This window comes from Formica exsecta, unplaced genomic scaffold (assembly GCF_003651465.1).
Source record: "Formica exsecta isolate Colony F162 unplaced genomic scaffold, ASM365146v1 scaffold26, whole genome shotgun sequence".
NCBI lineage: Eukaryota > Metazoa > Arthropoda > Insecta > Hymenoptera > Formicidae > Formica > Formica exsecta.
In genome coordinates, this window is record NW_021849866.1 from 473,155 (window position 1) to 501,025 (window position 27,871).

The following is a 27,871-nucleotide window of genomic DNA, read 5'->3' on the forward strand; positions in this document are numbered from 1 at the left end:
CTTCCTGTTCTCCATACAAACAAGACGCGCTTCTCCCGTATGTCTGTCGAGCGAAACCGAGTCCTCGAAATCTTTTTGCGACGGAAATTTCGTCTCGTTTCCTCATTCTCTTACCTCCCACTGGATCCGACTCGTCCACGCGGATCATATTCGTCAAGAGCGACTTCGCGACGAATCGTCGCCGCTGCCTTCCCGGGGAGCCGAAAAGAAAGACGCGGGTGATCTCCCCCGCGAGTGTGGGTCGCGAAGGAAATTTTTTGGGCGCGGATCTCGCACTCGCGCTTGGCTTCTTTTGGGATCGCGATCTAGCCCGAATCACGAGCGATTATGGACTATACTCGGCGCGGCTTTCGCGTTACACGGGCCGAGAGACGGGTGTCTCTTCTCTTCTTCCCCGGCTGGGACGGATTTAGATTTTCGGCGGACAACGCGGGTTCTCCTGGTTGATCACGTGATTCTCAATATTCTCGAGATATGGTGGGGTAAAATAGCTGGCTCTCTCTCTCTCTCTCTCTCTCTCTTTCTCTCTTGTTGCGCGCGACATCCACTCTTCTCTCCACCATAACGTACACAAAATAATCCTCAAATCTCAGCTATCGAGATATAAAACTCATGTGAGGATATAATTACCAATACTTTAATAGAAACTACATGTACGTCGAGAATCGCGTGTCACATCTTTTGAGGAAATATACTATTAATATAAATAACACAACTTGGACAAATAAATTATTTTTTATAAAATTGCGAAACTTATGATTTAACTTTTTCTAAAACTTTGACATTAACTTTGATATCATCTAATTGCGATTAACTATCGTTGATCTGTACAATTTAATGATACCATTTGATTTGTTGTACTGTTTATATATCCTGCTAATGATTACAAATACACATACACATACACATACACACGCACAACACAATAAATGGCGTACGCGCTTATAGCGTTTAATTATGTAAAGTGCGCATGCGCAAACTGATTCAATAGTGAGAATACCACGTGGTCGTGGTATTTCGATAGTTCGTCTAACCTTGTATCATTTTTATTCTTCTTTTTTATCAATAGGTTTTATTAATTAGGTAAATAATTAGAAATATAATAAGAATATTTTTTATTATTATATTCTCTTGTTTTGTATATTAAGAAAATATATGTAGATTAAACTTTGTCGAGATTATGTGAGGAAATACCTCTTCTACATAATTGTCAAAGATAACCTTATACACATACACATGGAATATTTAAATAAGTATGCTTAAAATTATTTTCATTTTATGCAAAATGTAATAAAGTTGACAGATTGATTGTATCTGGTTATTAAAACTATTTCTACAATTTGAAAAATTTTAGATAATTTTTGGAATTTATAAAAATTTTTTGACAACTTATATGTCTGCACATGTGATAATGTTATAGATAATGTCATATCTAAACTGTTTCAGTGTAAAGAATACTATTTAAGGGAAATACAAAACATTAAAATGGGTCATACAGGAGATCAGGATAGTGATAGTGTTGCATCTGACCTTCAGAATAAATATGATATTCACATTGAAAACAAACAGGACAAGAAGAAGTACAAGTGTACTTACGCTGAATGTCATGCTGTATTCTTACGACCTTCTAGATTGCAAAGACACATAAGAACCCATACTGGAGAGGTAATGATTATATAAATGTTAAATCGAAATAATTAAATACACAATAGTAATGTTTTATGACTAATTATATTTTATTTAATAGAGACCTTATAAATGTGATCATCCAGAGTGTACAAAGTCGTATACCAATTCTACCCATTTAAAAAGACACTTGGAAACGCATAATGACGTGAAGAAAGTATATCAGTAAGTATATATATATATATCAATATGTATTATGATTTAATTTATATTTATGCTTATAAATTACATCTATATTTTATTCCTATAAATGCTCTTAACATGTTGTTCTATTAAATTAGATGTCCACAGTGTCCAATGTCAATTAGTAATCTTCAAAATTTGAAACGTCATTACAAGAAGATGCATGGCAAAGATAAAAAAATTTCCTGCAAGGAATGTGGCGAAAGTTTTAGTAAGAAGCATCAATTAGCTGAACATCAAACTATACATTTTGGACCTATGACTTATAAGTGCGATAAATGTGCCAAAAGTTTCACAAATGTCAATAAATTTAAACGACATGGAAAGATACATGAAAAGGGTCCCAAACGTTATCCCTGTCCAGTATCTGAATGCTCGGAGGTGTTTGATAAATGGCTACTTCTATGTGCACATAGAAGAGCTAAACATGTAACAAGTACGAAAAATAATATTACACAGAGATATGAATTAAATGTAGATATAATTTAGTAAAACAATGGATTTTAACAAAAATCTATATATTTTGATTTTTATTTCAGATTATAAATGCAACAATTGTGACAGGATCTTTCTTAGTAAATCTAGATTAAAAGTACACTCCAAAATACATTCTGAAAATAGATTAGTTATGTCATGCCCATATGACAATTGTCATAAGACTTATTTATTCAAGTTCAATTTGGAGCAACATGTAAGAATTAAGCATCTTGGCGAAAAATTTTATTGTGACACATGTTCTGTAGGTCTTACGACAAAAAAGAAGTTGATAGAACATATTCAACGTCGTCATGAACCCAAGAAGGAAAAGAAAAAGAGGAAATCGAATAAAGTACAGCAAAAGAAGAGAAAAGATGCTGGTATACCTAAGAAGAGTATGCTATCTGGATTAATCGGAGTAAACTTGCCCTACAGTTTAGAGAAGATGGTGATGGAACGAGAAACAATGATAACAAATGATAATGACAATATTGAAAACATTCAATAAATATAAAAAAATTTGTTCCTCTATGCATATTATAATATTATGACATTTGTTTTATTTACGTATATTGATGATTGATATTTAATAATATTTAATAGTACGAAATTGGATATCAATAGTATAGTTAAATCTACCATATACCAATAAATAAATTTATTAATGAAATCACTAATAATATCATTTTAGAATGATAAAATGTTATAAATGTTTGCATAGTAAATTAAATTTTCATGATATAAACCTCGAAATTTTATTAGTGTGTATATTTTCTCCAGTTATTTTTTTGAAATTTTACCTTTTTGCTTGTATTATTCCCATAGATATAAAATACATAGACAGAGCATTAGCTGCCGATATCGGCAAGAGAGGGGAATTTATTTATTTATCTCGCGATAAATTATGATATAGGAAGAGTTTGAGAAAAAGGAATCGCTAGGAGACTTTAAAAGACATGATATCTTTCCAGATCAAAAATTTTTTATATTCAACGTCGATATTCTTCTCTCTTCGATTTTATATTTACATCTTTATTTTATCTTTATCATTACTTATTTATTACTTATATATTATTTATTTATAATAATATTTCGTTCAAAATTCGTTCGCGTCAGTCATCATAAAATTTCCATCTGATAAGAGCAGTACTACTCTCCTAGTTTCCCCTGTGAATAATCAAATAATTATAAAGAGGACAGACAATGGATAAATATTGTCGGAAACAACTAGTATTTGCTTTGTAACATTCAGAGAGACATCTTTAATATGAGTGGAGAAAAGTATGGGGTTCGTTTCACTCATAATCAGTAGCCAAAGTGCAGAAAATAACGGTGCTCAACGGGACTCGATCTTAAGATTATCTACCTCCCATTCAGTTTTACATATTTTGACTACTGAACCAAACGAATTCCATATTTTTTTCCGCACGAATTAAAGATTTCTCTCTGAATCTTATAGCTTGGAATAGAGAGAATGAGTACGTTATATTACCTATGTCTCTTCCACTGTAATCAATGCATCTGTTACATTTGTATTTATTTCAGACCATTTGCACCATCTACTGTAGAGTCTCCAATCTTCAGCCTCTTTGTTCCAAATATCATGTGGAAGAATGTGTTTATGGGAATGTTTCCATAATAAGAATTTCAGAGGCCCTATTCGTCTCATCTACAAAGGTTTTATATTAATTTTACAAAAAATTTTGGTACAGTTAAGAAAATTCTAAACATGAAAATAAAACGTCGTTATTTTTACGAAAATATGGAGCAAGCTACCTCTTTTGCACAATGTTCTTGAAACTCCTCGGTAAAATTAAAAACAAGACCACAGCGTCCGCATATTAATATATCTAATTGTTCCACCTCTTCTACATTACGTGCTACCTCTTCTGCACGATGTTCTTGAAACTCCTTGATCAATTGAAAAACGGTATCACAGCGTCCACATACTAATACATTTGGTTCCTCTTGTGGTGCTGAAAAAGATAGGTAGGAAAAAAATTAGAAAGATAAATAATAGCGATTATAGAATAATAATGAGATCTCACTGTTACGCTATAACCGCTGTCATTTATCTTTTTATTTTTTCTTCCTATATATAGTATAATATTTTCTTCTAATTTTTTTCCTATATATATATATATATTCTTGATGAAAACATAAAAAAAATATCCTACTCAACTATATGCAATTTCAAATACAGGATAACAATTTCCAAAAAAAGTGCAGATCATAGAAGATGTGTATAAATCTAATCGGTGGATAGAAAGTATAATTACCTTCAATGATACGTTCATTGACATGACCGAGCTCCGACAAACTACTGATATCCAAAGGGTTGTTATTGTCTCCTTCCATTTTGTATAAGTTTGTCCCACAATCTCTTTTTCTAAAAATTAAATAAGAATACCATTAAAAAAATTGTCGCAACTCTCTAAAGGAGTGCGCATAAGAAAAACTGCATTTCTCTTTCGTATAATGTATAATATATCGAAATTGCGCGCGACCGAAAACGGAAATGAAGTTTTCTCTTTCATATGCGCGATATCCGGCTACAAACAAGCTTCGCTCGTTGAATAAATATATCTCATGGTCTATATTTTTTTTTCATAGTATCGTTATTTCACCGTTTATTCAGAATGTCTATATTTAAATCTTGTAAAACAAAGTTCTTTAAGATTTTCTATTTTTTTTTTTAACATTCTTGTTCAAAATTCGAGTTTTTATATGCAATTTTGAAACGGGTTTAATATATCGTGTATATATGTACGCGTTTTTTAATTTTTTCTATTCATACGATCACGAAGGAAAAATGAAGAACTATTCGAATGTTAGATTTGAAAAAATACTGAAAAGAGCAGCTTTCATCGAGACAAGCATTTTTCATTTGGATATTAAAATTTTTATTTTTTCAATAAAAGTCTTATAAATCTTCAACCTATTGAAGAACAATCGAAATATATATTGAAAATTATATACATATACGTATACAAGGTCGAATGTGACGTTACTTTTCAAATGTGAACTGTAATGATAAAAGTACACGTTGCCTGTTCCCTATTAGAATCGTTCGCAAACTTTATCATTATTCGTGTTATTCTTTTAATTCGATTGCATTTTTAATGTATGATGTATATATGAGTGTGAATGGGAAATTATACGTAACATTATTAACATTTGTATATGACGGTCTTGTCCTCTCTTCTTTTTCTCTTCTCAATTATAAAAACCTTCGCCAAAATATTATTTCCATAACAAGCATATTATAATAAAATAAACACTTGCTTCGACGTTCAAATTTTCAAGCGGTGTCTACAATAGGTGTAGCAAGCCTTAAGCCGTAAGAAATTGATCAATCACAGTTGAATGTGAGAAGAATAATCAAATATGATTGGTTAAATTTCTTACGGCTTAAGGCTTAAATTCTCATTGTAGACACCGCTTTAAATAAAAACACTCACATTATGATATATAAAGGAGCTTACCTAATTCCGAAGATATAAAATCGTAAATAACGATCGCAAATTAATAAGGTACTGTAATCTCACGATATTCACTTTCAACCTGTTACCTCAACGACCAGCATACGTGTGATATTTTCAAACGCGGCTCTGTTGATTAGAGTCGCTAAATTTCTCCCCACTTCATATTATTGAAGTAGAAGTAAAACGTTCGCTGCTGCCGGCAAATTAAGATCGCATTAAGGCCGTATTAAGGCCCGTCTACAATGGCAGTAACAAGGCTGTAGGAGTAGGAGAGTATACTGTTTTTAGTGATGTTACGGATTTGGGGGTCGGTTGCGATTGGGGTTACAGTTGACGGTTGCGGATTAACCAATCAGCCGGCAAGCTGCTTTGCTCTGATTGGTCAATCAGAAACCAAGCCCGTAATCTGTAGTATAATACGGCTTTTAGGTTGGTAGATATTTTTGCGTCGTAGTCATGATCGTCGTGGCGATATTAGCGCGTGGGATTTTGTTTACAAATAACGCAGTTGTATTTTTCATGTGAAAGAGAAAAAGACAATAATTTTCTTTAATCTTTATTTCTGCATTTTATAAACTAAACAATTTCCGCGAACACGTATTTCTCAGGTATACGAAATTGGATTTTTTTCGTTTATTTGCACATACATATAACATTTCTTATTAAAATGAGATACGCTCAATTAGTAATGGGACCGGCCGGTTCCGGCAAGGTAATATATCCATCCCTTACCAAGTTTTAATTGAATAGTAATATATATATATATGTTTAACGGAATAACTGTTAATATCTTAATTTAATTTTTAACAGTCTACTTACTGTTCAATTATGCAACAACATGCCATTGATTCGAGGAAAACAATAGATGTTGTAAATTTAGATCCTGCAGCAGAATATTTTGATTACAAACCCTTGGCAGATATAAGAGAATTAATTCAGTTGGATGATGCCATGGAGGCTGAATTTAACTTTGGACCTAACGGTGGGCTTGTATTCTGCATGGAGTAAGTTACATCTCTCTTGGATGGATCAATTGTTTAATTGTAGTTTTATATAAGAAAATTGTTTTTTATATAGATATTTAGTTGAAAATGCAACCTGGCTGACAGAGGAATTGGGTGATGTAGATGATGATTATATAATATTTGACTGTCCAGGACAAATTGAATTGTATACTCATATGACTGTAATGCGACAACTGATAACCATGCTGCAAAATCTTAACTTTCATATATGTGGAGTATTTCTGATGGATGTCCAATTCATGATTGATGCACCAAAGTTTCTATCTGGTACTCTGGCTGCTCTTAGTGCAATGATAAACTTAGAAATTCCACATGTTAATGTTCTTAGTAAAATGGACTTGCTATCAAAGAGCGCGCAGAAAAGATTGGACAACTATATAGAGCCTGATCCACACAGTTTATTGACAGATGCGGAAGAAGATCCATGGAACAATAGGTATCGCAGTCTTACAGAAAGTATTGGTAGAATTATAACAGATTATAGTTTAGTGCGTTTCTTGCCATTAAATATTAAGGATGAAGAAAATATTGCGGATATTAAATTAATTATTGACAACACTATACAATATGGTGAAGATACAGATGTAAAAGTAAGAGACTTTGATGAACCTGATAACGAAATGGATGAATCTTAAAAAATTATCTTATAAGAAAAACTTTTATATAATTCTGTGTACATAATTCTCTATATATATCTGGAATATATGTCGTATATTTAGCAGATTATTAAAAAGAAAAATGTGCTACAAACAATTCTTTATTCGTGTATATTTATAATTTACTTTGTATTGATATAAAATTGTTTGTACAATAGAAGATATTTACAATTTGGAAATATTTTATCTGTCTACATATAAATTTAATGTATTGAATACAAACATGAGGCAACCAAAAGTAATGGTCGAGCCGTGCGCGATAATTGCACTTCCCTCCCATCCCTCCTCTAAATGCTCGGCAATTCTTGTATCATATTTTGCATTACATTTGCACAAGAGCTTGTCATTCTTGTGTGCATGTTCTTGCAAGCAAGTTGTTTCCTTCTTGTGTAGAATTGTCTTTATTATTTCAGAGGTTTCTTCCTCCTTAGTGACATTTGTTATTTTATTAGGTTTTTCCTCTTTTACTTGCTCTTCTAAACCGCGAGTATAATCACAGGAATACAGCACGTTGTCCACTATTGTTCCATATTCGCTGTAATTGAGTAACTCAAAATGCTTAGTCGCCTGTAACAAAAAATACTAATGAGAAGAAAAGAAAAAACATATTTTTTATGCTATTTTTTTTCTTCAAAAATATGATCTGAAATAATGCTCTTAAAGAAAAATATATTATGTTCGTTCTTACCTCGTCGAAAAATATAATTGCATGTTTGGAGGATGTAAATCCACAATTACCATAATTGGATAAAACTAAGTCACAATTGGGGCCATTGCCAATAACAAAGGTTTTATGAGTTATGAAAGCTGGTGGATTAGGCTTAGGGCTTAAAGAAAATAATACGGCTCTTGCTCTTCTATGACAATTTATTGTTTCATAACTCTCTCCATCTGGATTTAATATCTGTTCTAATCTCTGTCGTGCTAATGCTTCCAACACTGGTCTTTCTAATAACTGGATGCCTTCTTTAATATTATAACCACAATATCTTGAATGAAATTCAAGATTATTACATTCCTTGGAACTATCTATCGCGATTTTGTCTGCTATGTTCGTATATTCGTTTGCATCTAACACTTCTTGTCGATCGCATTCCTCATCCAAAGCTGTTTCATGTCCCTCTTTTTCTTCTTTCACTTTGATAGTTTCTTCCATTTTTTCACTTTCTATACAATTATCATTGCTATTATCTGCCTTTTCAGAATTTCTACATTGCTCATCTCTGTCTACAGTATTTTTTACAGGCCATATAAGATTGTCTTGAGAAAACTGTACAGGATCTAATTGCGGCGGATTCTCATAATGGAACTTTACACTGCAAGGAACTTTTATTCTCGGACGACCTTCTAGTCTCACCTTTGTGCGAAATAATGGATTGGCAGTGCGTGCTTTACGCAAAAAGTCTAGTTTCACTGCATGCTGATCTATTGGTTGATTGGCATATTTGTCCCAGAGTTTTATGCGTTCTGTCACTCTGCAAGAAGTCAACAGATTCTGATCTATGAAATGATTTGGATGATTGGGACACATCCATCTGCCAATAGGCAAAGCAGTTAGTGGGGGATCCAAACAATCCTGATGGAAATATAATGGACAATAGTCACATGCGATTAGTGGAGCCTTCCTACAACTACGTCCACATTCAAAACATAGACGGGCTGGCAGTGGAACCATTAAGTTGCTATCCAAGCAATGACTTTTTCCAACTGGAAAAGAATATCATATATTGATATTTCTTATATATTGATTAATCTAAAACAATTATAACAACTGATATTTCAAAGTATACATATTTTTCTTACAGAAAAAGACAAAATAACATGTCATAATCTTAATCCGCTTACCATTATTGTACGACGAACTAAACTGTTTACCTCTTCTGCCAGATACATAATCCATTTTATTACTTCCAGGGAACATTATAGGCAATTGCAACTCCTTGGGTAACTCAAATTCTCTTGGGTTTACTAGAGAAGCTGCCAATGCTAGTACTTCCAATGCAGATTTTTTCTTTTTTTCATTTCCTTTGCTATCCAAAAGTTCTCTTTTAGAAGCACAACGGCATGCGTAACACAACCATTCTCCATTAGGAATATCTGTAGGATCCACTGCAGGATAGCTAAAAGGAAAGTTTTAAAACTGTGTTCTTTTATAAAAGAATACAATATTTTATGATAAATGTTACTAAATCAACTGTGAAACAGTTTGAGTATAGTCGTACCACACAAGTCATATATGACAGTCATATCATAAGCGCACTTACTGGCATTGTAAATGATAGGAGGCTGGACATTTGTCGCAACATATGAGCTCTCCGCCATCTCTACAAGCATCGCAGAAATCACGATTGTGACCGCGACCTCTTCTCTTGAAGTACGGATGCTTCTTCTCTTCCTTTTCCTTCTTTGTTTTAGCTGCCTTGGAATCTTCAGATACTGGTGGTGCTATGAGAGCTTGTATTTGCTAATGGAAAGATAATTAAGTTTAGAAGGAATGAGATTTCTTTCAGAAACAGAGGCTGAAGAGATTGCAGAATTAAACTGTGCACATTTTCTCTCCATCTCTTATAGGAGAAAGTTCCATATCATATATATGTAGATTCGTTTACTTTGCTTACCGGCATTAATCCGCCAATCGTCGGGAAACCATACTCGACGGTACTCATTTGGAATTTGCGCTAGTACTTTGCAAATAATCAGAGAATTATTTCCTCGTCTTCTATCAATTAAAATATCTACTTTCTCTCATTCTACCACCATTAAACTCATATATATGGCAAGCATATCATAACGTTTGTAGCGACCTCTTAGATGGTTATATTAAATAATGGTCAAAAGATCTAAAACTATGTATTATTACCATCTATTTTTTTTTTTTTTTTTTTTTTTTTTTTTTATTAGAAGCATTGCATTTTTAATATTTCACATATATATAACACGGTGTAACATATCTTTTTGTTAAGAGAGGGTTTCTCCAGGTTTCTCTCTGGTACTAGATACTTTATTGATACTGCGCTTGCGCGAGAAATTTAGCCCGCATGTGAATGGGCATGTGGCCATGGTCCATCAGGTCCATGTGATGTGACATTTATGCAGCAACGATAATTGCAAAATTATAAAAGAAGCGACAATGTACTCGGCAAACGTACGTGCCGGCATTGCACGCGTGTTACTCCGCGTGGAATCACGCAGAGAGATGCACAGTAATGCGGAATTGATCGAATTATGTACGAAGATTGAGAACCGAAATCCGCGAAATTTAGAGCGACTGAGGATAGCAAGGAAACCTCAAGGGTATCATCTCGAGATACCCGGGCGAACGTATTGGCATAAGTAAGACATGCTTCTTAACTCCCTTGCTATATATATATACACACATACATCGTACACCATAAATACATATATAATCTTCTGATTATTTCAATTTATAATTCAAAATTATAATTCTTTATTCGATTTATAGACTGTATCTGATTAAGAAACCTCGTTACATTACTGCAGAAGTCCGCCACTTATACACACACACATCGTACACCATAAATATATATATAATCTTCTGATTATTTCAATTTATAATTCAAAATTATAATTCTTTATTCGATTTATAGACTGTATCTGATTAAGAAACCTCGTTACATTACTGCAGAAGTCCGCCACTTTGAAAATGGACCGGTCATTACAGCCTCTAGCATGGAATGGGCATTAAAGAAGCAGTTATATCGGTACAGATATTTACTTGGATTTAAATTTTGTTTTATTATTATTCTTCTTAAACAGTTAGGTCAATCAAATAATTAGTGACATAATATGAATGTTCTTAGGGGTATCGATGGTTCGGCTTATATTAATGTGGGACGCGTGTTAGCTCAGCGTTGTTTGGAGGCTGGGATTTGCGAAATGAAAGTTGATGCTGAGTTAACTGGAGAAAAATCTAAATTATTAATTAAACAGTTAAGGGATAATGGAATCCGTCTGACTGAACCATCAGTATATAAGTATCCAAATCCTTGGGATAGATATCGACCAGAAAAGCCATGGGAGATCCATGAATAATACACATACCATCTTTTTTCTACACAATAATGTAAATAAATACAAGGAATAAAGTGTGCACTATATAAATGATATGGTTCTAACGATGCTTCTTGTGAGAGGTAAATGAAATTAAACTTGGTGTGAACTGTATGTATATTATTGTAGTATTTACCACTGCAAAATGCCAAGTTTTGTACACTATGATATCTCATTATAAGAGATAGAAATAAATAATTATATCACTATTAAATAAACATCTAATCTAAAAATATAATGCTATTTGACTTATAAGTGTCATATCATTATCCAAGGCAAGTACACATTGCGTCATATGATAATAAGATTTATAATATAAATGGAATGTTATTACATTTTACTTATCATAATGACTATACAATAGAAAATTTAATTTAAGTTAGATACATGTACATATACAGATTGATATAGAAACAATTCTGAGAATTTATTAGATTTATCAAGAGACTGAATGTAAATTTGATAAATATTAGTTTATGGTGATATACATATATGTGTATAGTATATAATACATAACTTAAGTATTATGTTATATGAATACACACATAATACATATATAATCATCAGAGCTATTCCCATGTCATTCTGTATATGTTAATTAGAAAAATAATTTTGGATTTTTTTTCTTCAACTGTGTCTGGAATATTTTTTCTGTCGCTACAGATATTTGTAATAACGATATATTCTATATTAAGACATGATTCTAGTTACAGTATTTTTAAGTACCTATCAAAATCCGCAATACACATTACTCATTTATGCGCACTATTTCGCGGATCATTAAGTTAAATTGCTTGCTCGGAACAAATAAATAAAAACGCAATAAACACTTTAAATAATTTATAACTACTTTCTAAAGTGATAAAAACGAAGTTGGAAGAGAATTTATTCATGTATTGCGTGACATATAATTGGATCGCTAATATATATTCATCTACATTAAAAAGAAACAGAATAAAGCAATATGAGATACACGTTTCGATCCGCTATCGTTAAATTGTGTATATCTAAAATTGTTTAATTAGATGTGTGTGATAATCAATGCATTTTAATGCAATTTAAATTTATATACGACCTTCCATTTATCTTCATTCAAACAAATTGCTGTCAATTTGATAGTAAATCGTTTGCACTCAATTCTTATAAACACACAATTAAAAGTCAAGTTCTTTGACATTTGCTTAAATTTTTTTATAGGCCGCAATTACAACAATGAGACAAATTAATAATATAAATAAACTAATATTTTGATAAAAATTTGATTTTTTGATTTTTCGGAAACTTGCAGTAATAATATTGCATAGATATCCATACACATTCACGAAAGAAGGAATATCTTTATTCTGCGATGGATGGAGATATATATATGTATATATCAAGTATGTATGTGTGTGTGTGTGTGGGCGCGCGCGCGTGTGTGTAGTAGAGAGAAAGTACTTTTAAAGAAAGTATAATATATCATACAATAATTTTCTCTCTCATTGACTGTGAAACAATAATGCCACTGTTATCAGAATATGACACCGTTAATTACACGTATATATACCTTCGATAATGCGAAGATAAGTCAAAAAAGGAGTCATAAAAAAAAATAGAATAAATAGTAGCGCTCTACTTGCAAGTGTGGATATCGATATTTTTCACGCAAGTCTTGCATTCGACGAAGCAACACCAGTGAAATTTGCACTCGCATCTCTCTCTGATGGTCGACTTTTGCGTATTGTATCCTCTGCCGCAGCAAAGTAAATTACAACCATCCATGCCAGAGGAAGTTCTGTTACATAGCCTGCCCTGCGTGCCTGTTATAAAATAATTTTAAATAATTATGAAAAGAGCATCATCCAGAAAATAATCTTTAAAAATATTTCTTCTCGACTCCAACTGAACAAAGAAATTTGATAAAAGATACAACATCCACGAGGAAGAAAAAGATAGCATTACCTAGCGATCCTAAAGTATCATTCGGAAGGCAATAGTTTGGCGAGTCATCCAGATAGACCAGATCATTGGCAGTAGGCACGGAAAATCTCGGATCGCGCATCGACAAGCGACCCCGTCGATTGACTTTGACTTCAGTCGCACCGTCATACTTGTCCAGCAGAAAATCACCTGAAAATATCAAAAATTATAACGCTATTTACACAGATATAAAAAAAAAAACGTTCTAAATAATATTGTTATTTGAAATGTTCGCGACAATGCATGACATTATATTGGACGGTCTTTTAAATATTTTTATGATCACAAAAGACATTGCTCCGTAGATCGTGATAGGAGATGTTATCGCATCGACACCTACCGATTTCGCGAAACGATGCGAGTTGCTGCCAGCAAGTAATCAGACTGCAGCTTCCGGAAACGCCGTGACATTTACATGTCACCTTGGACCTTTTAATGACGGCCTGCGGATGAACGATTTATTAGTTTCGCGACACGGCGGCTTTATTTAAGCGAATTCGTGTTGAATTGTGAAAAATCGATAAGAGCGCCTTCGCGCGTTTAACGATGCGACATTTAAAAGACATTTCTCACACGTGCAGGCTAAGAAAAGAACGAACTTTACCCTGCGACCGGCCTCATTATTATGTAGATTCATCAAGCTTCTGCCCTGCTCTCGGCTGCCTCTCTTGAAACTACGTTCGCGCTCCCGCACGTCAACAAATGCTTGCGTGAATCTGAAACACGTGGACAACAGATTCGTCGTTTACTTTTAATACTATACAAGTACTCCGCAAAAAAGGTTAAAGGTGAATTAAAACAATGGCTGAAGAAAAGTTATATAAATAATATAATGACAATAATTATATATTATATTTAGTTATGTTTGATTTTTATATCTATTCGGTGAATTATTATTCATCGAATACGTGCACTTACTTGTAGCCGTACTCAAGATTATCCCCACATCCGCCCCAGATCCAATCGCGATTCAGATCTCTAGGCCTGCTACTCCTGGAACAGCCGCAAGACGACAGTTGACCATCTCGGCAAGAACGACTGATGGAGTAAACCACCCCGGCGGCGGTGATGGCGTGAACAAACGCAGTTTCCCTGCTCGCTGCAAACAAACAAATATGCAATATGTTAATATACAAATTTAATTCAAAAAATAAATATTTTCTACGCTGACTATAAAATTCCCGAAGGAATAATCGAATCAAACCTATTCTGAGCATCGGACCGAACACAGTCTCGTCGTGGATGGTGGAGCAATTCCATCTTCTGTCTCTGAACTGATGCTGACACTCCGCGATGCCGTATTTCGCACCCTTGGTCACACTGGACATGTGATCCACGGATAGTTGGCAGAGCTTTCCCTGGCCCTGAGATAATCCTCTCAAGCCGGTACAAATCTCGGAGGCACTCGCGTCGAACGCCTCCATCGACTGCGCCGCTTCCAATTGCGGGAAGTGTCGTAGACCCAGGTTTCTATCAAGTTATATAAAATAGAGAATTGTCAGAATAGTTTTATACTTATAATATCGTATTAAAAAAAAACGGATTTACATCTTTTTTTCTTTTTTCAGAGAGAATGCTGACATCATCGCTTAAACAAAGTTTGGTGCTCCAAAACTCTTTATCGATTACGTCGCAAGAGCACGGATATTTCGTTTCGACGGTTCGTCGACGCCACATACAACGTGGGATCCCTAAATCCTAGAGATTTGTTACGCCGATTATACAAATTCGGTGCAGGATGACCCGCGTTCGTGGGCGCGGAGCAGCCCTTGGATTTCCTCGCTTAATGGCGGCATTTGTGAGTCAACCGAGCGAGATGATGGAACGGTACCGTCAAAGACAGAAGCCGAGGCCGGCGGGATGGGATGCCGGGGAAGGGCTCACCAATCTGTAATTCGAAACGGGCGACTGTCGCGAGCGTAGATTCCAATAGCGTCTCCACGGCTCGCATCGTTTTCCGTGTTTATCCTTGCGAGAGATTCATTGATAAAAATCCTCCGCGAAATCATCAGCGCGATTCGCTCGCATCCGGTCGATTCTATGCAACTCGCTATATATCTGCGTATATCTTATATATAAAATTTAATTAATTTTCACATGGTTTCATGATATTGGAAACGACGAAAATTTATAGAATGTTTTCGATAAAAAGACACCTTGTATAAAATTAAACATTACGTTGATATTCACGTATAATTGGATAAAGCCTCCTGGATAAGCCAAGTTTGACGCTTGGCGCAACTTGAGATGAAATAAATTCTTCTATTATATCCCGCAGCTTCTATCGTCAGGACCAAACGACAGTCTTTCTCGATTGCATTCGGCCGACCACGATTTTACGCGGTAAGCCACGACAACCTGTACGGTGACTTGGTGCAGCTCGGAGGACCTGTCCGAGCGTGACTCAGGTGAATACTTGCCGGGGTTGTCGGCGACGCGACGCACCCGCTTAAGATGTATCAATAGCGTGCATTATCTGGAAATTTCTAGAGGATGCATAATCAAATTCATTTAGTTGTACGTGCTAGCGCGTTAAACTAAGTAAAAGTTACATTGAAAATATTATTTGAGATATAATTCGAGGTGAAAAGAAAATATTAGTCTCGTCAGTATCGGAAAAAGCTCGTTCCATCGAGGTATCGTAAGCGTCCGTTCCCAAGTATTACCGCGATCGAGCGAAGAGTCGTAAAAGCCCGCGCGAGCGTCTAGGGAGAGCGTGTAATAGACGACATTAATATTCTGGAACACGCTTCAGCGGCGATATATCATTGGCTTTACACTCCCCTAAAACAATGGCGCGGACAATCGCGAACCCGGGGGGCAAGAGGGGGAGAAAGAGCGATAATATTTCGACGGGGTACGGCCCACGCACGGGGTTCGCGCGGGGTACCATCGTCGCTCGCGTCGTGGGCCGCAGGTCCGAAAAATAATGTCCCGCGTCTTCTAAGAGATTGCAGCTACACGCGCACAGCGATGTGTATGCATATATATAGGGTGTCCCAAGACAATCGGCCGTAAATGACAATGCAATGGAAAAGATCGTGTATAAACGACCAAGCCGAGTAATCAAGGGATGCGAGACGATTAATTGAATTACATAAATATTACACGCACCAATAAGAAGAGCTACGCCGATATAAATATATCGAAGCCCGATGAACACTATTTGTTGCTGTAATATAACGTGTGGTTTATATAAGCGCATTCCGATAAAAGAATAGACGAGGATTTTCTCGGGAGAGATGCGGGGATACAGAGGTAATTTTGACGCGAAGAAAGTCTGGAGCGACCCGGCCGGCTGACAAAGGAGCGCGGGCGTCCGGGACCATTCGGTGATTGGTCATGCTCACGCGGGGTAGAACACAGGGGGCGAGAATGGCAATTCAAAGATTAGACACACTCCGAGCGAGGCGGGGTACAAACGATGTAGGGAACAAGTTCGCGGAGAGATTTTCGAGGGAACCGAAGATTCCCACGATGTTGTGCCCATGCCCAGCACAAAGGCCTATAAATTAGGAAGCGCGTGAAAAATCGCGTGCTCTTGATTCACATCTCTTTGTAACGTATTAATTTAATTTACCGCGCAATTAACGTCACGAAGTGATTGCGGATCGATAAGTATACAATCGAAGAAACATTTTTGTATAATTTTGATAAAGGCGAATGCAATCGCAAGGCCAAGCTTAACGATCATCCCTCTTTAATGAAGAACAATTAAAAGTAAAAATTATTTTTAAAGTAAACCATTCGTTTGATAATTCGATAAATTAATTTAGCAATAAAATTCATATTTATTCGCTTATTTTAATCACATCTCCATACGCAACAAAATCTCAATTATTCGAGCTGATATTGGAGATTACAGTGTAATAACGTGGATAATCGAAAGTTCAGTGAAACCATGTTCGGATAATGGAGCTTCCACCGTAAGAACGACAGCTACCCCACAACCGTTAGTTTATCCTTTGATCGACGATATGTAGGGCACCCCTTGTCCTTCGACGCCGGCTTATTTTAAGAGTCGCGCGAGCCTAATGAAAAAAATAGTCGAGCCCCGTCTAACTATAAATACGCGGGTGAGACCGGTTAACATCTCTTTAACGCGCGCGATCGTCCGATTGGAGAAAGAAAAAAAAATCGCGCCGCGAAAGAGATACTCACATCCAGGTCCCCGGTACCGTTGAAGCGGCGGTTGCGGCGGCTATCATCAGCGATCGCAGTATCACGAGTAGACCATTGCTGCGTATCGTCATTTTTTCACCCTGCAAGCATCGGAAAAAAAATGTTACAATTTTGTATTCGCAAAGCGTGTGTCTCAACAACATGCGCTCGCGTATTAATTACTTCATTACGAAAGACCGCTGCGCTTTAGCTTACGCGTAAGCTGTAAATCGGGTTTAGCGGCGACAAAAAAGAAACGATGATCACGGTGCGACGGTGAAATCAAGGTTAAATCGATGCATCACGGACGCTGCAATTCACGACGGCGAGGGAAAAAATCGCCTTTTAATTAAACGTCTCGACCTGGTCGCAATTTGTGATTATTTCGTCCGCAAGACTCAAAAATTCGGAGAAAAAAGACTAAATAATATTTATATCGCGCGCATTTTAACATGCAGAAGACTGCGAGATAAAAATTGAAAATATTACAAATATAACTTAATATTACGAAGTATAATAAAATATAATTCTTCTGTAGTCGTCGCTGACGAAATGTTTGAATAGAAAAAAAAAAAAATGTTTACATACAAGTTTCCAAAATTTAATTAAAGAAACCATGTGTGTTCAATACGAGGCTGCAGTGTCTGTCGCATATTACTTTCAAGATTTAAAGCATGATAAGAGGAGTCTGCGTCTGCAAATTGCATCAATTACTATCCGCTCATTGACGGAACATTTGATGATTTAGGACGGGACGGGGGGATAATTTATAGCCATTGCTTGATGTTATCAGACTCAATAATGTACGCGAAGATATCTGGACGAAGAAAGAGAGAACTCTTGTCTAATCCTTCTCGGCGTCCAGATAGGACGCGTGTTCCAAAGATTAAAAGGCGCAACAGTGTGACGCGGGCCAAGTTATGAACTTTGTCGAATCGTAATTCGACTCCGCGACTTGTATCAACAGTTTGTGCAACGTGAGAACGCAGAGTAGAGTGCCGCGTCCAGGCGCTCGCAAGGTGTAATGTCGAACCGATGTACCATAATCGTCCTGGACTCGGGTGTCTTTCCGTTCCGAGGTCAGCCCGTGGCGATGCTGGCTCTGCTACCCACACAGGAACAGTGACGTAGCTGAAACGTGCGAGCCCGATGAGCACAACTAATAACATGCGTTTACTTTCGTCTATTTTCGTCAACGTCAAGTATCACGTCAAGTTACAACTGTATTGTAAATAACGATCGAGTGTGAACTTGAACTCTCTCTTTAAAGTAACAGTCTGTAGCAACAGCGTTACTTTAAAGCGTTTTAATTTAATCGAATAATTAATACGTTTGATGTACAGGGTGTTCCTAAATAATCTCCTAATGTGCGAAAAATTTCGGGGGGTGATTCCTTGGATAATTTCTTGAAGAAAAAGTTTATATAAATGTGTCTTCCTCCCGAATTTTTCCACAGCATTTCGAGATGATAATTAAAAAATTCTCTTTCATACTCTTGAATCTTTTCCATATACGAGAGGAAGAGACAAGAGAAACGATAGGGTTTCCTGTATTAATAAACTAACTCGTACCATACACGGTAGCTATACACGTCCCTGCCCCGCGGAACTGGTATACACACGTACATACACGCGTACACACGCCCGTGCTTATATAGAGTACATCGCCGTCTATCTAGCCCACGCGATCCGCGGGTCGACGATATTAACCGGCGTATAAAATGCATTTGTGATCACGGTGGGAATGTAAACGGCGCGCACTCTTCGGTATCCGCGCGTGGAAGCGTGGACCGGGCGCGAATTATCAGCGTCCATAAAGTATCTCGCGCTAAAGGTTCGCGCTGAACAAGACATGACCGAGCGATATAGGGTGCAATAAACGCCGCGTGCGTTTGTTACGAAATGAGCTAATCGCCGATTCCGTATGACTGCACGCGCACAGTTATAATGAGCGCTATAAGCGAGAAAGAGAAATATTTGATATTAGGTGCACATGCCTAACGATGCACTTGGCTACTAGAGTATTCGCTTGCATAATCCCTGAGACGGGAGCCGGCAACGGCATTGGCTGCCGAATCGTAAAATGTGATCGTAACGCGCGAAGGTACGCATAAGTATAGGGAGAGTCGCATTTAAAATAAACTTATAAAGTTGTAGACTCGCTCTTTATTAGCGAATTTATCCGACAAAGATGCCGATTCGCGAGATGCAAATGACAGAGAGTCTTTGAGTAGAAATCGGGAAATGCAGGAGGGAAGTAGGAACACAAATAACACGTGTCATTTAAGAATCTTACGGACGTGGATGCGCCCCGATTAGAATCGTCGCGCAGGTAGACCCGTTAATTGTATTTACGTAGATAAGACGTGGCGAGAAAGTCGCGTCGAACGATCCCCCCAAGAGGCAATCGGCTCTAGATTTTCACGAAGAGCGCCAAGACGACGGCTCGAGCCCCCTTAACGAAGCTGGAAGCTAAGGACGGTATACACACTCGAGATACACGTACGCAGAAGAAAACGAGAGCCTACGAGGCCACGAGAGAGCGGCAAGAGGAAAGGACAAGGGGTAAGGGGGAGGAGGAAGGGATCTCCGGCAGAAAAGAGGAAGAAGGGAGATGGCAGAGGTAGAGGAAGGCTAGAAGGAAAGCACGAGAGAAGATGGAAGATCCGAGAGAACCTCTCCGGACGCGGGGAAGCACGGGGGGGGGAGGAGGGAGGGTACGCGAGTACAGTAGGGACCGGTCGGCGATTGTCAATACAACCTGCACGAGGAAATACGACTTATACTAGAACAATCCAGCGGAGAACCGAGAAGAAAAACCAGTTAACTTTAGAAATGCAAACTGTTGGAGAAGCCGTTCTGTTCTTTGCCAGTAAAGGTATTAGCGATGGAAGGCTTTATGTAAAGTGTAAGGCTCTTTGTACTTTAATGTATAAAATATTATCATTATTATTTTAAGATATTCCCCTAAAATATTTAGATAATTTTTATCGAGGTATTTTTTTTGAAAATTACATCGCTGATTATATTTTCCTAAAAGTAGCGTCGCGGAAAATATATTTGCTAAAATCTCGGTCGATTAAACGAGCGAAAGCGACCGAGATGAGTGGAGAGTTCTCAAAAAGATTGCAACGACGCTGAAGAGTAATTACGTACGTCAAGAGAGCGAGAGAGAGCCCCTTTTTTACAAGAACGTAAAAGGAACACAAAAGCCATTTCGTCGGACATTGTAATCGTTGATTATACTCACTATACATGCGTAGGATACTATCCGGTATTCTCCATCCAATCGTAACTCATAACTTTTACGACGCTTTCGTAAAGATACCTTATTAACATACAGCCGCGCTAATTTATCCCGGGAGAACTGACTTTTAATTGGGAAGTATCAGAGAAACGACGTCTTATCTTCTCGAGAGGATTGTTATTACAAATATAATGGCAGTCATGACGCGTTTTATAAGCTTATCAACTTAAAAGTTACACGACATATCGTCGATTTGATAATTTCAGAATATATCGAACTTAAAGACCACAAGTGTAACAATAGATTTTAAACGGATATTACAACATAATTTTAATCAAATAGTATAATGCAATTATATTTTTATCAAAGTTTCAAAAGTTGATTATTAATGGATTGAGACAAAATTTAAATTTTTATTTTTCAATTTCAATTTAATTTAAATTTAACTTGTTTTCTAACTCGTGCATGACTACAAACAGAAATTTATACGATGCATCAGGCTCATATGTATATAATATTTGATAATATGGTCGTATTTTAATGCTCGATAATATCAAATAATAAAAACGAAATAAAATTAAAAAAAAAAAAAAAAAAAAAATAAAAAAAAAAAAAAATAAAAAAAAAAAAAAATAAAAAAAAAAAAAAATAAAAAAAAAAAAAAATAAAAAAAAAAAAAAATAAAAAAAAAAAAAAATAAAAAAAAAAAAAAATAAAAAAAAAAAAAAATAAAAAAAAAAAAAAATAAAAAAAAAAAAAAATAAAAAAAAAAAAAAATAAAAAAAAAAAAAAATAAAAAAAAAAAAAAATAAAAAAAAAAAAAAATAAAAAAAAAAAAAAATAAAAAAAAAAAAAAATAAAAAAAAAAAAAAATAAAAAAAAAAAAAAAAAAAAAAAATTGTCGAAAACTGTATGATTAATTTCAGAAACACTCCGCGAAAATAAAAATCAGGACTGTCTCCGTCGAGTCCTTTTCTGTTCGCGCAATCGAATGGTAATCGTCCTGGATAATGGCAACTGCTCCGATTTAAGATAATGGAACAACAACCGGCCGCATTTGTCGATCGTGGCAAGGTCCGGATTGCAAACCATCATTATCCCACGCGTCTCTCGCGCATCCCTAAACGCGAGGAAATGATCATCCTCGCGGTGATTACACCTATCTTCGGAGCCAGTTGAAAATGCTCGTCGTCGTACGAGCTCCCATGCAAATCGTCGATGATGCATCGCGTAAAATATCTCATCCGAAGGCGAATATTTCCGCGCGTCTCGCGATTAAATGGACGGTGCGGATCGTAAAATGCGATGGTTTTAAAACGCACTCTTTTCACCTCGTTTAAAAGGCGTCGAGCAACGGGGAGAAACGGCGGCAACCAATGTTGCGATGCGATATTATTCATCCGATAACGACCGGGCCGCGTCATTAAACACAACAATCTCGGGACGACGAGATTGAGTTTCTCTCGAGTTTTCCCGCGTCGCCCTGAATCGTCTTAGCTTTTCGACAAATTGAAAAATATGAATTACTTTTATGACAGTTTTACAATCACAGGCCCAATTCTGATATATATCTAGAGTGTCTACTCAAATCTTGTAGAAAAATTACCTGAGTTTTCAGGTATTTTTATTCAAAATTTCAGGTGAAGAGAATATTTTAAAGAATTTTCTAATGTTTTTTTTTCACTCATACAAAAGAAAAACACAAAGCCGCTTAAGTTTCAAGTGCTAGATTTGCAAATGTACTGAAAAAAAAAACCTGAATAGCTTTTATAAAATAAATATTTTTTCACTTGTATAATATCTTTATTATTAAAAATTGCAATCAAAAATATGTATTGTAAATTCAATATTTTTTAAGACATCGAATATATAAATAGAGATTATCAAAAAGAAATTTTTTTCAACAAATTTCTTGGGTTGCGATAAAATTCTACGAGAATTCCCTGATTTTTTCAGGTACAAAAAAATATATTTGAGAATCCTAGATTTTTCATATTTTTCCAGGGAGCAGACACCCTGTTATCTAAAAGAAGCATCAGTGTCGGTGTGATAAGACATAAGACTTAAAGTACTACAAATCTTGGCGGTATTCTAAAACCGCCGAACGTATCACTCTCACGATCATTTTTTGCGACAAACTTATGTGTATCCCGTGAGAAATAATTTCCAAGTTCTACACAAAAGTGATCAATGACGCTTTCCGGAGCGCGCCTATTGTTCATGATGGTTCGCGAAGTGGAGCAAAGTCGAGACATAACGGAATCGTCATTTGCGAGATGAGCTACGGGCGAGTCGCGGCGAGCCGTTAAAAGGGGGCTGCTGCCTATTAATCTGCCGAGACATCGGTAAATCATTGCCGGTTCAGCGACTATCAGGCGGAAATCCTCGGCTCGACTCGGTTCGGCATTTCGAGTCGACTCTACAGACGCTTACGATACGCGACGACGATATACATATATACATATAGTGCAATCATTCCTGAAAGAGGAGCACAACAAAATTTTCACGTCAATTATATACCGGATGTAATTAAACGGAAGAATATTATTTTAGACAGAAGATTCTTTAAGAGGAGAAAATATATATGCTCGAAACTCGTTTAAAAAGTTATAACTGATATTCGATAATATATTACAAAAATACAGAGACACTGGAGAGCCAACTCTTTCACTGTCGCGTGTGTCATCGACGAGTGACGTGTTCTTGTCGAGCGTGAGCGTATGAGATGGGGATGATTTTGAAGCACACTCGGAACCGAGAAAGAGAGAAATGATACATATCTAAAATTTACTTTATACAACCTGAAATTTAGAAACCTTAAATCCGCGAACGATGGAAAGTGAAAGGATCGGTCCTTTCCTTAAAGTCGCGTCCGGGTCACGATCCGATTGTGGCTCGGCTCGCGCGAGCGATCGCGCCGATGAAACGCTTATCTCGACGGTCGCTTTTATCGAGCACCAGACCGCCACTGTACACCATCATCGCTTATATCGACTGCCCGCTAACGAGATCCTGTTACAACGCTTGACAGACGCTTGTGTGTACGCGCGAGATTCCGCGTGCGCGTTTCAATTCATTTCGCGAACGTTGTTTTTTCGACCAGGATGCCTCGTTACAATCCGCATTACGCGGGGAGATCGTCGTCGCGCGCTAAATTCGCAATAGAAACTGATTATAAGAAATATCCGAATCGTATAATCATTCTAATTACTTCTAGCTTGATTATCTACGCGAACAAATTATTTATTTTTATTTGATGTGTTGGTCTCCTTCTAGTTCACTCGTTTAATAATTGTGCATGTTAGAAAATTTTAATATTGCCGTTAATTATAATTCTATCAATGATTTTGCAGAGTTTTGTGTCGCTGATTCTCTAAAAAGATTTATCATGTCGCTATTATTACTAAAAGTAACATACGTGTTATCTAGCACGATTATGAAATAATGACAATTAAAATGTAAAAATTATTTTCAAATTATTTTCAAAGGATTTACATATAAAAGAGATGTGTGATGGATTTGAAGTAATCGTGCAAAATTGAGGAGTATAATTTTCGGAATTAAAGAGAGAGATAAATCGGTAACGAGAAAGCGTCGTAAACCGGTGCTCGTCACGACGAATGGTCAATTATTCTAAATGTCGTGGTGACCCTCGGCAAGAGTTGCCGTTTAATTGAATAATTACTCACCGGAACGGAACGAGCCGTGGTCGTTAAGTATCGAAGATAATTGCGTCTCGGTTCGGTTCGGCTCGGCGGGATAATCCCGCGGTGTGCTCGGCTTATCGTATCGTATCTTCCCGCTCGAGGATACCAAATGTAAGAATCGATTTTATTCTCGTTCTTTTTTTTTTCTTATCGAAAATCCCCGCGGCGAGTCCTTGTCCTTTCCGCGAGTAGAGTTCCCGTGGACGAAAACGTTCCTCTTCTTCCTCTTGTTCGTGTGACACGACACGCCGTTTCACGTCTCATTTTGCGGCCCATAAGACCCACCGATTCGCATAATTAGTCCGCCCTATCTCTCTCGGATCCGATCGAGCGAGTACTCTCGGCCGAAGTACTCGGATACTCGGCGAGATATTTCTCCGGCGGAGAACGCGAAGCGAGATTTCTTTCACGGGGCGAAACCTGATCGCCTGGGTGAGCTGCTTGCGCTCGAGCGATTGCGATCTTGACGGAATAATTTCCGCCGCTGCTGGAGCTTCGTGAAAGAACCTTCGCCGACTGGCGAAATGCCGCTGTTAATTCGCAATCTGGAAGGATCGACGCATTCGTGCAATCCGTCCAATCATCAAGATCAATCTTCGCGTCCGATCTTCAATAAGTCGCGTTATTAATCATTGCTCCGTCGACGTTGGATTTATATTTCACTCGTCGCGAACGCAACTATGCCTGTAAGATTGTTTTTGTTCCGTTCGGAAACCTGTCTCCCGATCAAACGTCCGAGATAAAAGCGAGCCACCGACATACATCATTCGTTGGTCCCTCGAGCACTCGTTTTCGCGTCAAAGTTCGTCAGCGTCTGAACAGTCGGTTAATAACAAGTTTTTTTACACCTCAAACGGCCTCAAGATTAATAATGATGGTTTTTGGCAGAAAGATGAAACTCTCCTCGTGTTAAATCTACCTGAGAATCGTCTAATTACAAGACTGGCTTATCACCTTTTTCGAATGATCTCGCGATTCTCTTTGAAGAGAACCGACGATACTTCTTAGTCAAATATCGCCGGTCGGGGATCGCAGAGTAGTAGTTGCGGTTCTTCGCTAGGCATTCGGATGAAGAAGTCTGGTCCCGACGAGATCAAGCTCTCGAAGAAAAAAAAAAACGACAAAACTCTCGCTGCACCTTTCACTGGGGCACTTCCCGAGTCTCGTCCTGCGGCATCCTGTCGTCGCGGACCGCGCGGCTGGTATCTCACAGCGGGGAGAGAAGGTTGAGGAGATGTCGCCAAAAAGATTGGAACCTAATGACACTATACGATTGGCAGGTTCTTTCCTCCGGAAGCGATCCTGTTGGAGAACGCGTGTTCCTCGTGGTATTGTGGGGGGGTTACCAGGAACGCTGCGAAACCGATCAGCGCGGCGTGTTGGTACAGAATGAACGCGGCAGGGTCCACGAGCCCATGGTCCCTCTCTTTTCACTCTCCCTCTCCCCTCGTTCCATCATCCTTTCTCTCTCTCTCTCCCGCTCACTCTGCTGTTTACGTACCCCTACTCTCCTTCTCTGTCTCTCCAACCAGCGTCTCCCTCTCTCTCTCTCTGTTTCTCTCGCTTTCATTCTCTCGCTCTCTCTTACTTGCGGCTCTTTCTCTGGAGAGGGAACCCCTCGATGGTCGCACGAAAGCCGCCGGCTGCTTCTCTCCCCTGCTGCTTTTCTGCCTTTCCGTTCGTCTCTCTTCCGTTGCTCCACTCGCGCTTTTTTCTTCTCTCTCTTTTTCTCACTCCTTTCCTTCTAGTCGCGCGGTGGCTGGTTCATTGGTTTCATCGGTGCATCGGCCCGGGCTCTTCGTATTCTTTTCTCTAATTATACCGTTACGTGCAATCGTCCGTGTCAATTAGCAGCTCCTTTCTTTCATTCCTCCTCTGCGCTTCTTTTTTCTTCTCCTGCCGCTAGCCGTGCCCGCGGTATCCGGCGTGGCGTGCAACCCCTTCGAAAGGATCACTGCGAGGAAGAAAAAGGGGGAGGCAGAGCGAAGGGTAGCAGTGCGATCGGACCCGCCAATTAATCCTTCGTATCCTTCGAGTCTGCCGCTCGTGTAACAAGACTACCACTCGAGAAGTGATATCTTAAAATCGTAGTTTCCTGCAAGAATCAATCGAAATTAATTATGTACTGCAAATATACGAGAGTAATATTCAAAATATTTGTTATATAATTTTCTAATATAATTAATATAAATTTTAAGACAAAATATATATAAAAATAAGAAATAAAAAAAATTATATGCGTACAAGAAAGAAAGAAAAAAAAGAGAGAGAGAGTAATGTTCATGAAAAAAATTTTATTTTCGTCTTTTAAATATAAATTAAGCGAGGATTAATCGCATAGTATATAATGTTGGAAATAATGCAAATCAATTTTCTCTTTCAAAAATTGCAAAAAGTTTTATTCCTTTTCACACATATATAGGACTAACATAAAATTGTTATTCTTGAATTTTTGAGAAAAACTTAGACTGAAACTATTTATCCTATTCATCCTTATATTATATATGTATAATTTAGCATTGCATTCATCCATATAGAGGATTGCATGATTTCGAGTTTTATTCGCCTTTTAATTTTTTATCGATATCTCTCTCTCTCTCTCTGTCTACGCGCGCGCAAACACATACGCACACACATTTGGGATAATCTAATATAAAAAAATCGTACTCGATATTAACACGTGCTAAAACGTGCGGCGAGAATACAAACCCTTAACATGATTGTCTCCATCTTTCTTCCTTTTATCCTCACGTCGAACGCTAAATGCAGCCGTCTCGTTCTATCGTCCGAGGATCGCGTTCGACATGTTTATGCACGATAGAGATCAAGGGAGCGGGAACGGTTAGCGCTAAATGCGCGGCGTATAGGGCCTTTGTAATCGGCATTTTACGCGCCGACGATAAACATCCAGCATTTATACTCCCTTGCTCGTTAGAGACAGCCACGATGAAGAGATACGGTTTATTCATCTCGGCGCGCTCTTTGATTCCTCCTTCCCTTTAATTATACCGTTACGTGCAATCGCCCTCGTTAATTATCCGCGGCTGCGCTTCCACTAATTCGAAAGGATCGCGCTAGCGTCGATTCTTTCGCGCGCGCTATCTTTCGACGAATCGCGCAATTAATCATCTCGATGACATGTCATATATGTCAACGTAATCGATAATCGATAATTTTTTGCATCATGAAATGCTTATATCGGATTATGCATTGAA

At 37.3% G+C, this 27,871-nt stretch overlaps 7 protein-coding genes across 11 annotated transcripts in view; 3 read left to right on the forward strand and 4 right to left on the reverse strand.

The window, feature by feature from the left end:
- The window catches only part of LOC115236735 (calcium/calmodulin-dependent protein kinase type II subunit gamma-like), a 7,604-nt gene extending 6,817 nt beyond the window's left edge, over positions 1–787 (reverse strand). Inside the window, exon 1 of the mRNA XM_029809383.1 lies at positions 115–787. Within this exon, the coding sequence (XP_029665243.1) occupies positions 115–148 (34 nt within the window). The 5' untranslated portion in view covers positions 149–787. The remainder of the gene's footprint in view (positions 1–114) is intronic.
- Positions 788–939: 152 nt separating this feature from the next.
- On the forward strand, positions 940–3,016 carry LOC115236736 (zinc finger protein 431-like). 2 transcript variants are annotated; one of them, XM_029809384.1, is made up of 5 exons: positions 940–1,083; positions 1,447–1,665; positions 1,748–1,851; positions 1,968–2,305; positions 2,409–3,016. In XM_029809384.1, exons 2-5 carry the CDS (start codon positions 1,486–1,488, stop codon positions 2,852–2,854), a joined length of 1,068 nt encoding a protein of 355 aa, XP_029665244.1. In that variant the 5' UTR covers positions 940–1,083; positions 1,447–1,485; the 3' UTR covers positions 2,855–3,016. The 2 variants fall into 2 exon arrangements, with proteins under 2 accessions (XP_029665244.1, XP_029665245.1); XM_029809385.1 differs by having other exon boundaries at positions 996–1,253.
- Positions 3,017–3,381: 365 nt separating this feature from the next.
- Positions 3,382–5,984, reverse strand: LOC115236738. 2 transcript variants are annotated; one of them, XM_029809387.1, is made up of 5 exons: positions 5,832–5,984; positions 4,626–4,735; positions 4,123–4,322; positions 3,839–4,015; positions 3,382–3,513 (listed from the first exon to the last, which is right to left on the reverse strand). In XM_029809387.1, exons 2-4 carry the CDS (start codon positions 4,702–4,704, stop codon positions 3,839–3,841), a joined length of 456 nt encoding a protein of 151 aa, XP_029665247.1. In that variant the 5' UTR covers positions 4,705–4,735; positions 5,832–5,984; the 3' UTR covers positions 3,382–3,513. The 2 variants fall into 2 exon arrangements, with proteins under 2 accessions (XP_029665247.1, XP_029665248.1); XM_029809388.1 differs by lacking the exon at positions 5,832–5,984 and adding an exon at positions 5,522–5,599.
- A 259-nt stretch (positions 5,985–6,243) lies between these two features.
- Positions 6,244–7,691, forward strand: LOC115236650 (GPN-loop GTPase 3). The gene is made up of 3 exons (XM_029809235.1): positions 6,244–6,543; positions 6,642–6,835; positions 6,909–7,691. The coding sequence occupies exons 1-3, from the start codon at positions 6,499–6,501 to the stop codon at positions 7,489–7,491; spliced, it is 822 nt and encodes a 273-aa protein (XP_029665095.1). The 5' UTR covers positions 6,244–6,498; the 3' UTR covers positions 7,492–7,691.
- On the reverse strand, positions 7,598–10,374 carry LOC115236647 (PHD finger protein 12). The gene is made up of 5 exons (XM_029809231.1): positions 10,131–10,374; positions 9,777–9,976; positions 9,358–9,632; positions 8,201–9,219; positions 7,598–8,079 (listed from the first exon to the last, which is right to left on the reverse strand). The coding sequence occupies exons 1-5, from the start codon at positions 10,176–10,178 to the stop codon at positions 7,696–7,698; spliced, it is 1,926 nt and encodes a 641-aa protein (XP_029665091.1). The 5' UTR covers positions 10,179–10,374; the 3' UTR covers positions 7,598–7,695.
- Positions 10,375–10,548: 174 nt separating this feature from the next.
- Positions 10,549–11,798, forward strand: LOC115236651 (39S ribosomal protein L18, mitochondrial). The gene is made up of 3 exons (XM_029809238.1): positions 10,549–10,845; positions 11,121–11,234; positions 11,334–11,798. The coding sequence occupies exons 1-3, from the start codon at positions 10,643–10,645 to the stop codon at positions 11,563–11,565; spliced, it is 549 nt and encodes a 182-aa protein (XP_029665098.1). The 5' UTR covers positions 10,549–10,642; the 3' UTR covers positions 11,566–11,798.
- A 468-nt stretch (positions 11,799–12,266) lies between these two features.
- LOC115236648 (protein Wnt-5b-like) lies at positions 12,267–27,859 on the reverse strand. Of its 3 annotated transcripts, XM_029809232.1 has the most exons (10): positions 27,366–27,859; positions 24,639–26,751; positions 18,745–18,834; positions 17,704–17,804; positions 14,747–15,012; positions 14,461–14,641; positions 14,147–14,258; positions 13,883–13,985; positions 13,525–13,692; positions 12,267–13,382 (listed from the first exon to the last, which is right to left on the reverse strand). In XM_029809232.1, exons 3-10 carry the CDS (start codon positions 18,745–18,747, stop codon positions 13,195–13,197), a joined length of 1,122 nt encoding a protein of 373 aa, XP_029665092.1. In that variant the 5' UTR covers positions 18,748–18,834; positions 24,639–26,751; positions 27,366–27,859; the 3' UTR covers positions 12,267–13,194. The 3 variants fall into 3 exon arrangements, with proteins under 3 accessions (XP_029665092.1, XP_029665093.1, XP_029665094.1); XM_029809233.1 differs by lacking the exon at positions 18,745–18,834; XM_029809234.1 differs by lacking the exons at positions 17,704–17,804; positions 18,745–18,834; positions 24,639–26,751; positions 27,366–27,859 and adding an exon at positions 15,091–15,649.
- Between the last annotated feature and the right edge of the window lie 12 nt (positions 27,860–27,871).

Excerpts from the sequence above, each read along its gene's own strand:
- LOC115236647 (XM_029809231.1), bottom strand. The coding sequence starts at position 10,178 with ATGAGTACCGTCGAGTATGGTTTCCCGACGATTGGCGGATTAATGCCG. Across the intron at positions 9,977-10,130 it reads CGATTGGCGGATTAATGCCG|CAAATACAAGCTCTCATAGC; the intron begins GTAAGCAAAGTA and ends TCTTTCCATTAG. Across the intron at positions 9,220-9,357 it reads TAGTTCGTCGTACAATAATG|TTGGAAAAAGTCATTGCTTG; the intron begins GTAAGCGGATTA and ends ATTCTTTTCCAG.
- LOC115236651 (XM_029809238.1), top strand. The coding sequence starts at position 10,643 with ATGTACTCGGCAAACGTACGTGCCGGCATTGCACGCGTGTTACTCCGC. Across the intron at positions 10,846-11,120 it reads GGGCGAACGTATTGGCATAA|ACTGTATCTGATTAAGAAAC; the intron begins GTAAGACATGCT and ends TTCGATTTATAG. Across the intron at positions 11,235-11,333 it reads TTAAAGAAGCAGTTATATCG|GGGTATCGATGGTTCGGCTT; the intron begins GTACAGATATTT and ends GAATGTTCTTAG.
- LOC115236648 (XM_029809232.1), bottom strand. Across the intron at positions 14,259-14,460 it reads AATCTTGAGTACGGCTACAA|ATTCACGCAAGCATTTGTTG; the intron begins GTAAGTGCACGT and ends CACGTGTTTCAG. Across the intron at positions 13,383-13,524 it reads TGATACTTTAGGATCGCTAG|GCACGCAGGGCAGGCTATGT; the intron begins GTAATGCTATCT and ends ATTTTATAACAG.
- LOC115236738 (XM_029809387.1), bottom strand. The coding sequence starts at position 4,704 with ATGGAAGGAGACAATAACAACCCTTTGGATATCAGTAGTTTGTCGGAG. Across the intron at positions 4,323-4,625 it reads CAATGAACGTATCATTGAAG|CACCACAAGAGGAACCAAAT; the intron begins GTAATTATACTT and ends TATCTTTTTCAG. Across the intron at positions 4,016-4,122 it reads AAGAACATTGTGCAAAAGAG|ATGAGACGAATAGGGCCTCT; the intron begins GTAGCTTGCTCC and ends AAACCTTTGTAG.
- LOC115236736 (XM_029809384.1), top strand. The coding sequence starts at position 1,486 with ATGGGTCATACAGGAGATCAGGATAGTGATAGTGTTGCATCTGACCTT. Across the intron at positions 1,666-1,747 it reads TAAGAACCCATACTGGAGAG|AGACCTTATAAATGTGATCA; the intron begins GTAATGATTATA and ends TTTATTTAATAG. Across the intron at positions 1,852-1,967 it reads GACGTGAAGAAAGTATATCA|ATGTCCACAGTGTCCAATGT; the intron begins GTAAGTATATAT and ends CTATTAAATTAG.
- LOC115236650 (XM_029809235.1), top strand. The coding sequence starts at position 6,499 with ATGAGATACGCTCAATTAGTAATGGGACCGGCCGGTTCCGGCAAG. Across the intron at positions 6,544-6,641 it reads GACCGGCCGGTTCCGGCAAG|TCTACTTACTGTTCAATTAT; the intron begins GTAATATATCCA and ends AATTTTTAACAG. Across the intron at positions 6,836-6,908 it reads GGGCTTGTATTCTGCATGGA|ATATTTAGTTGAAAATGCAA; the intron begins GTAAGTTACATC and ends TTTTTTATATAG.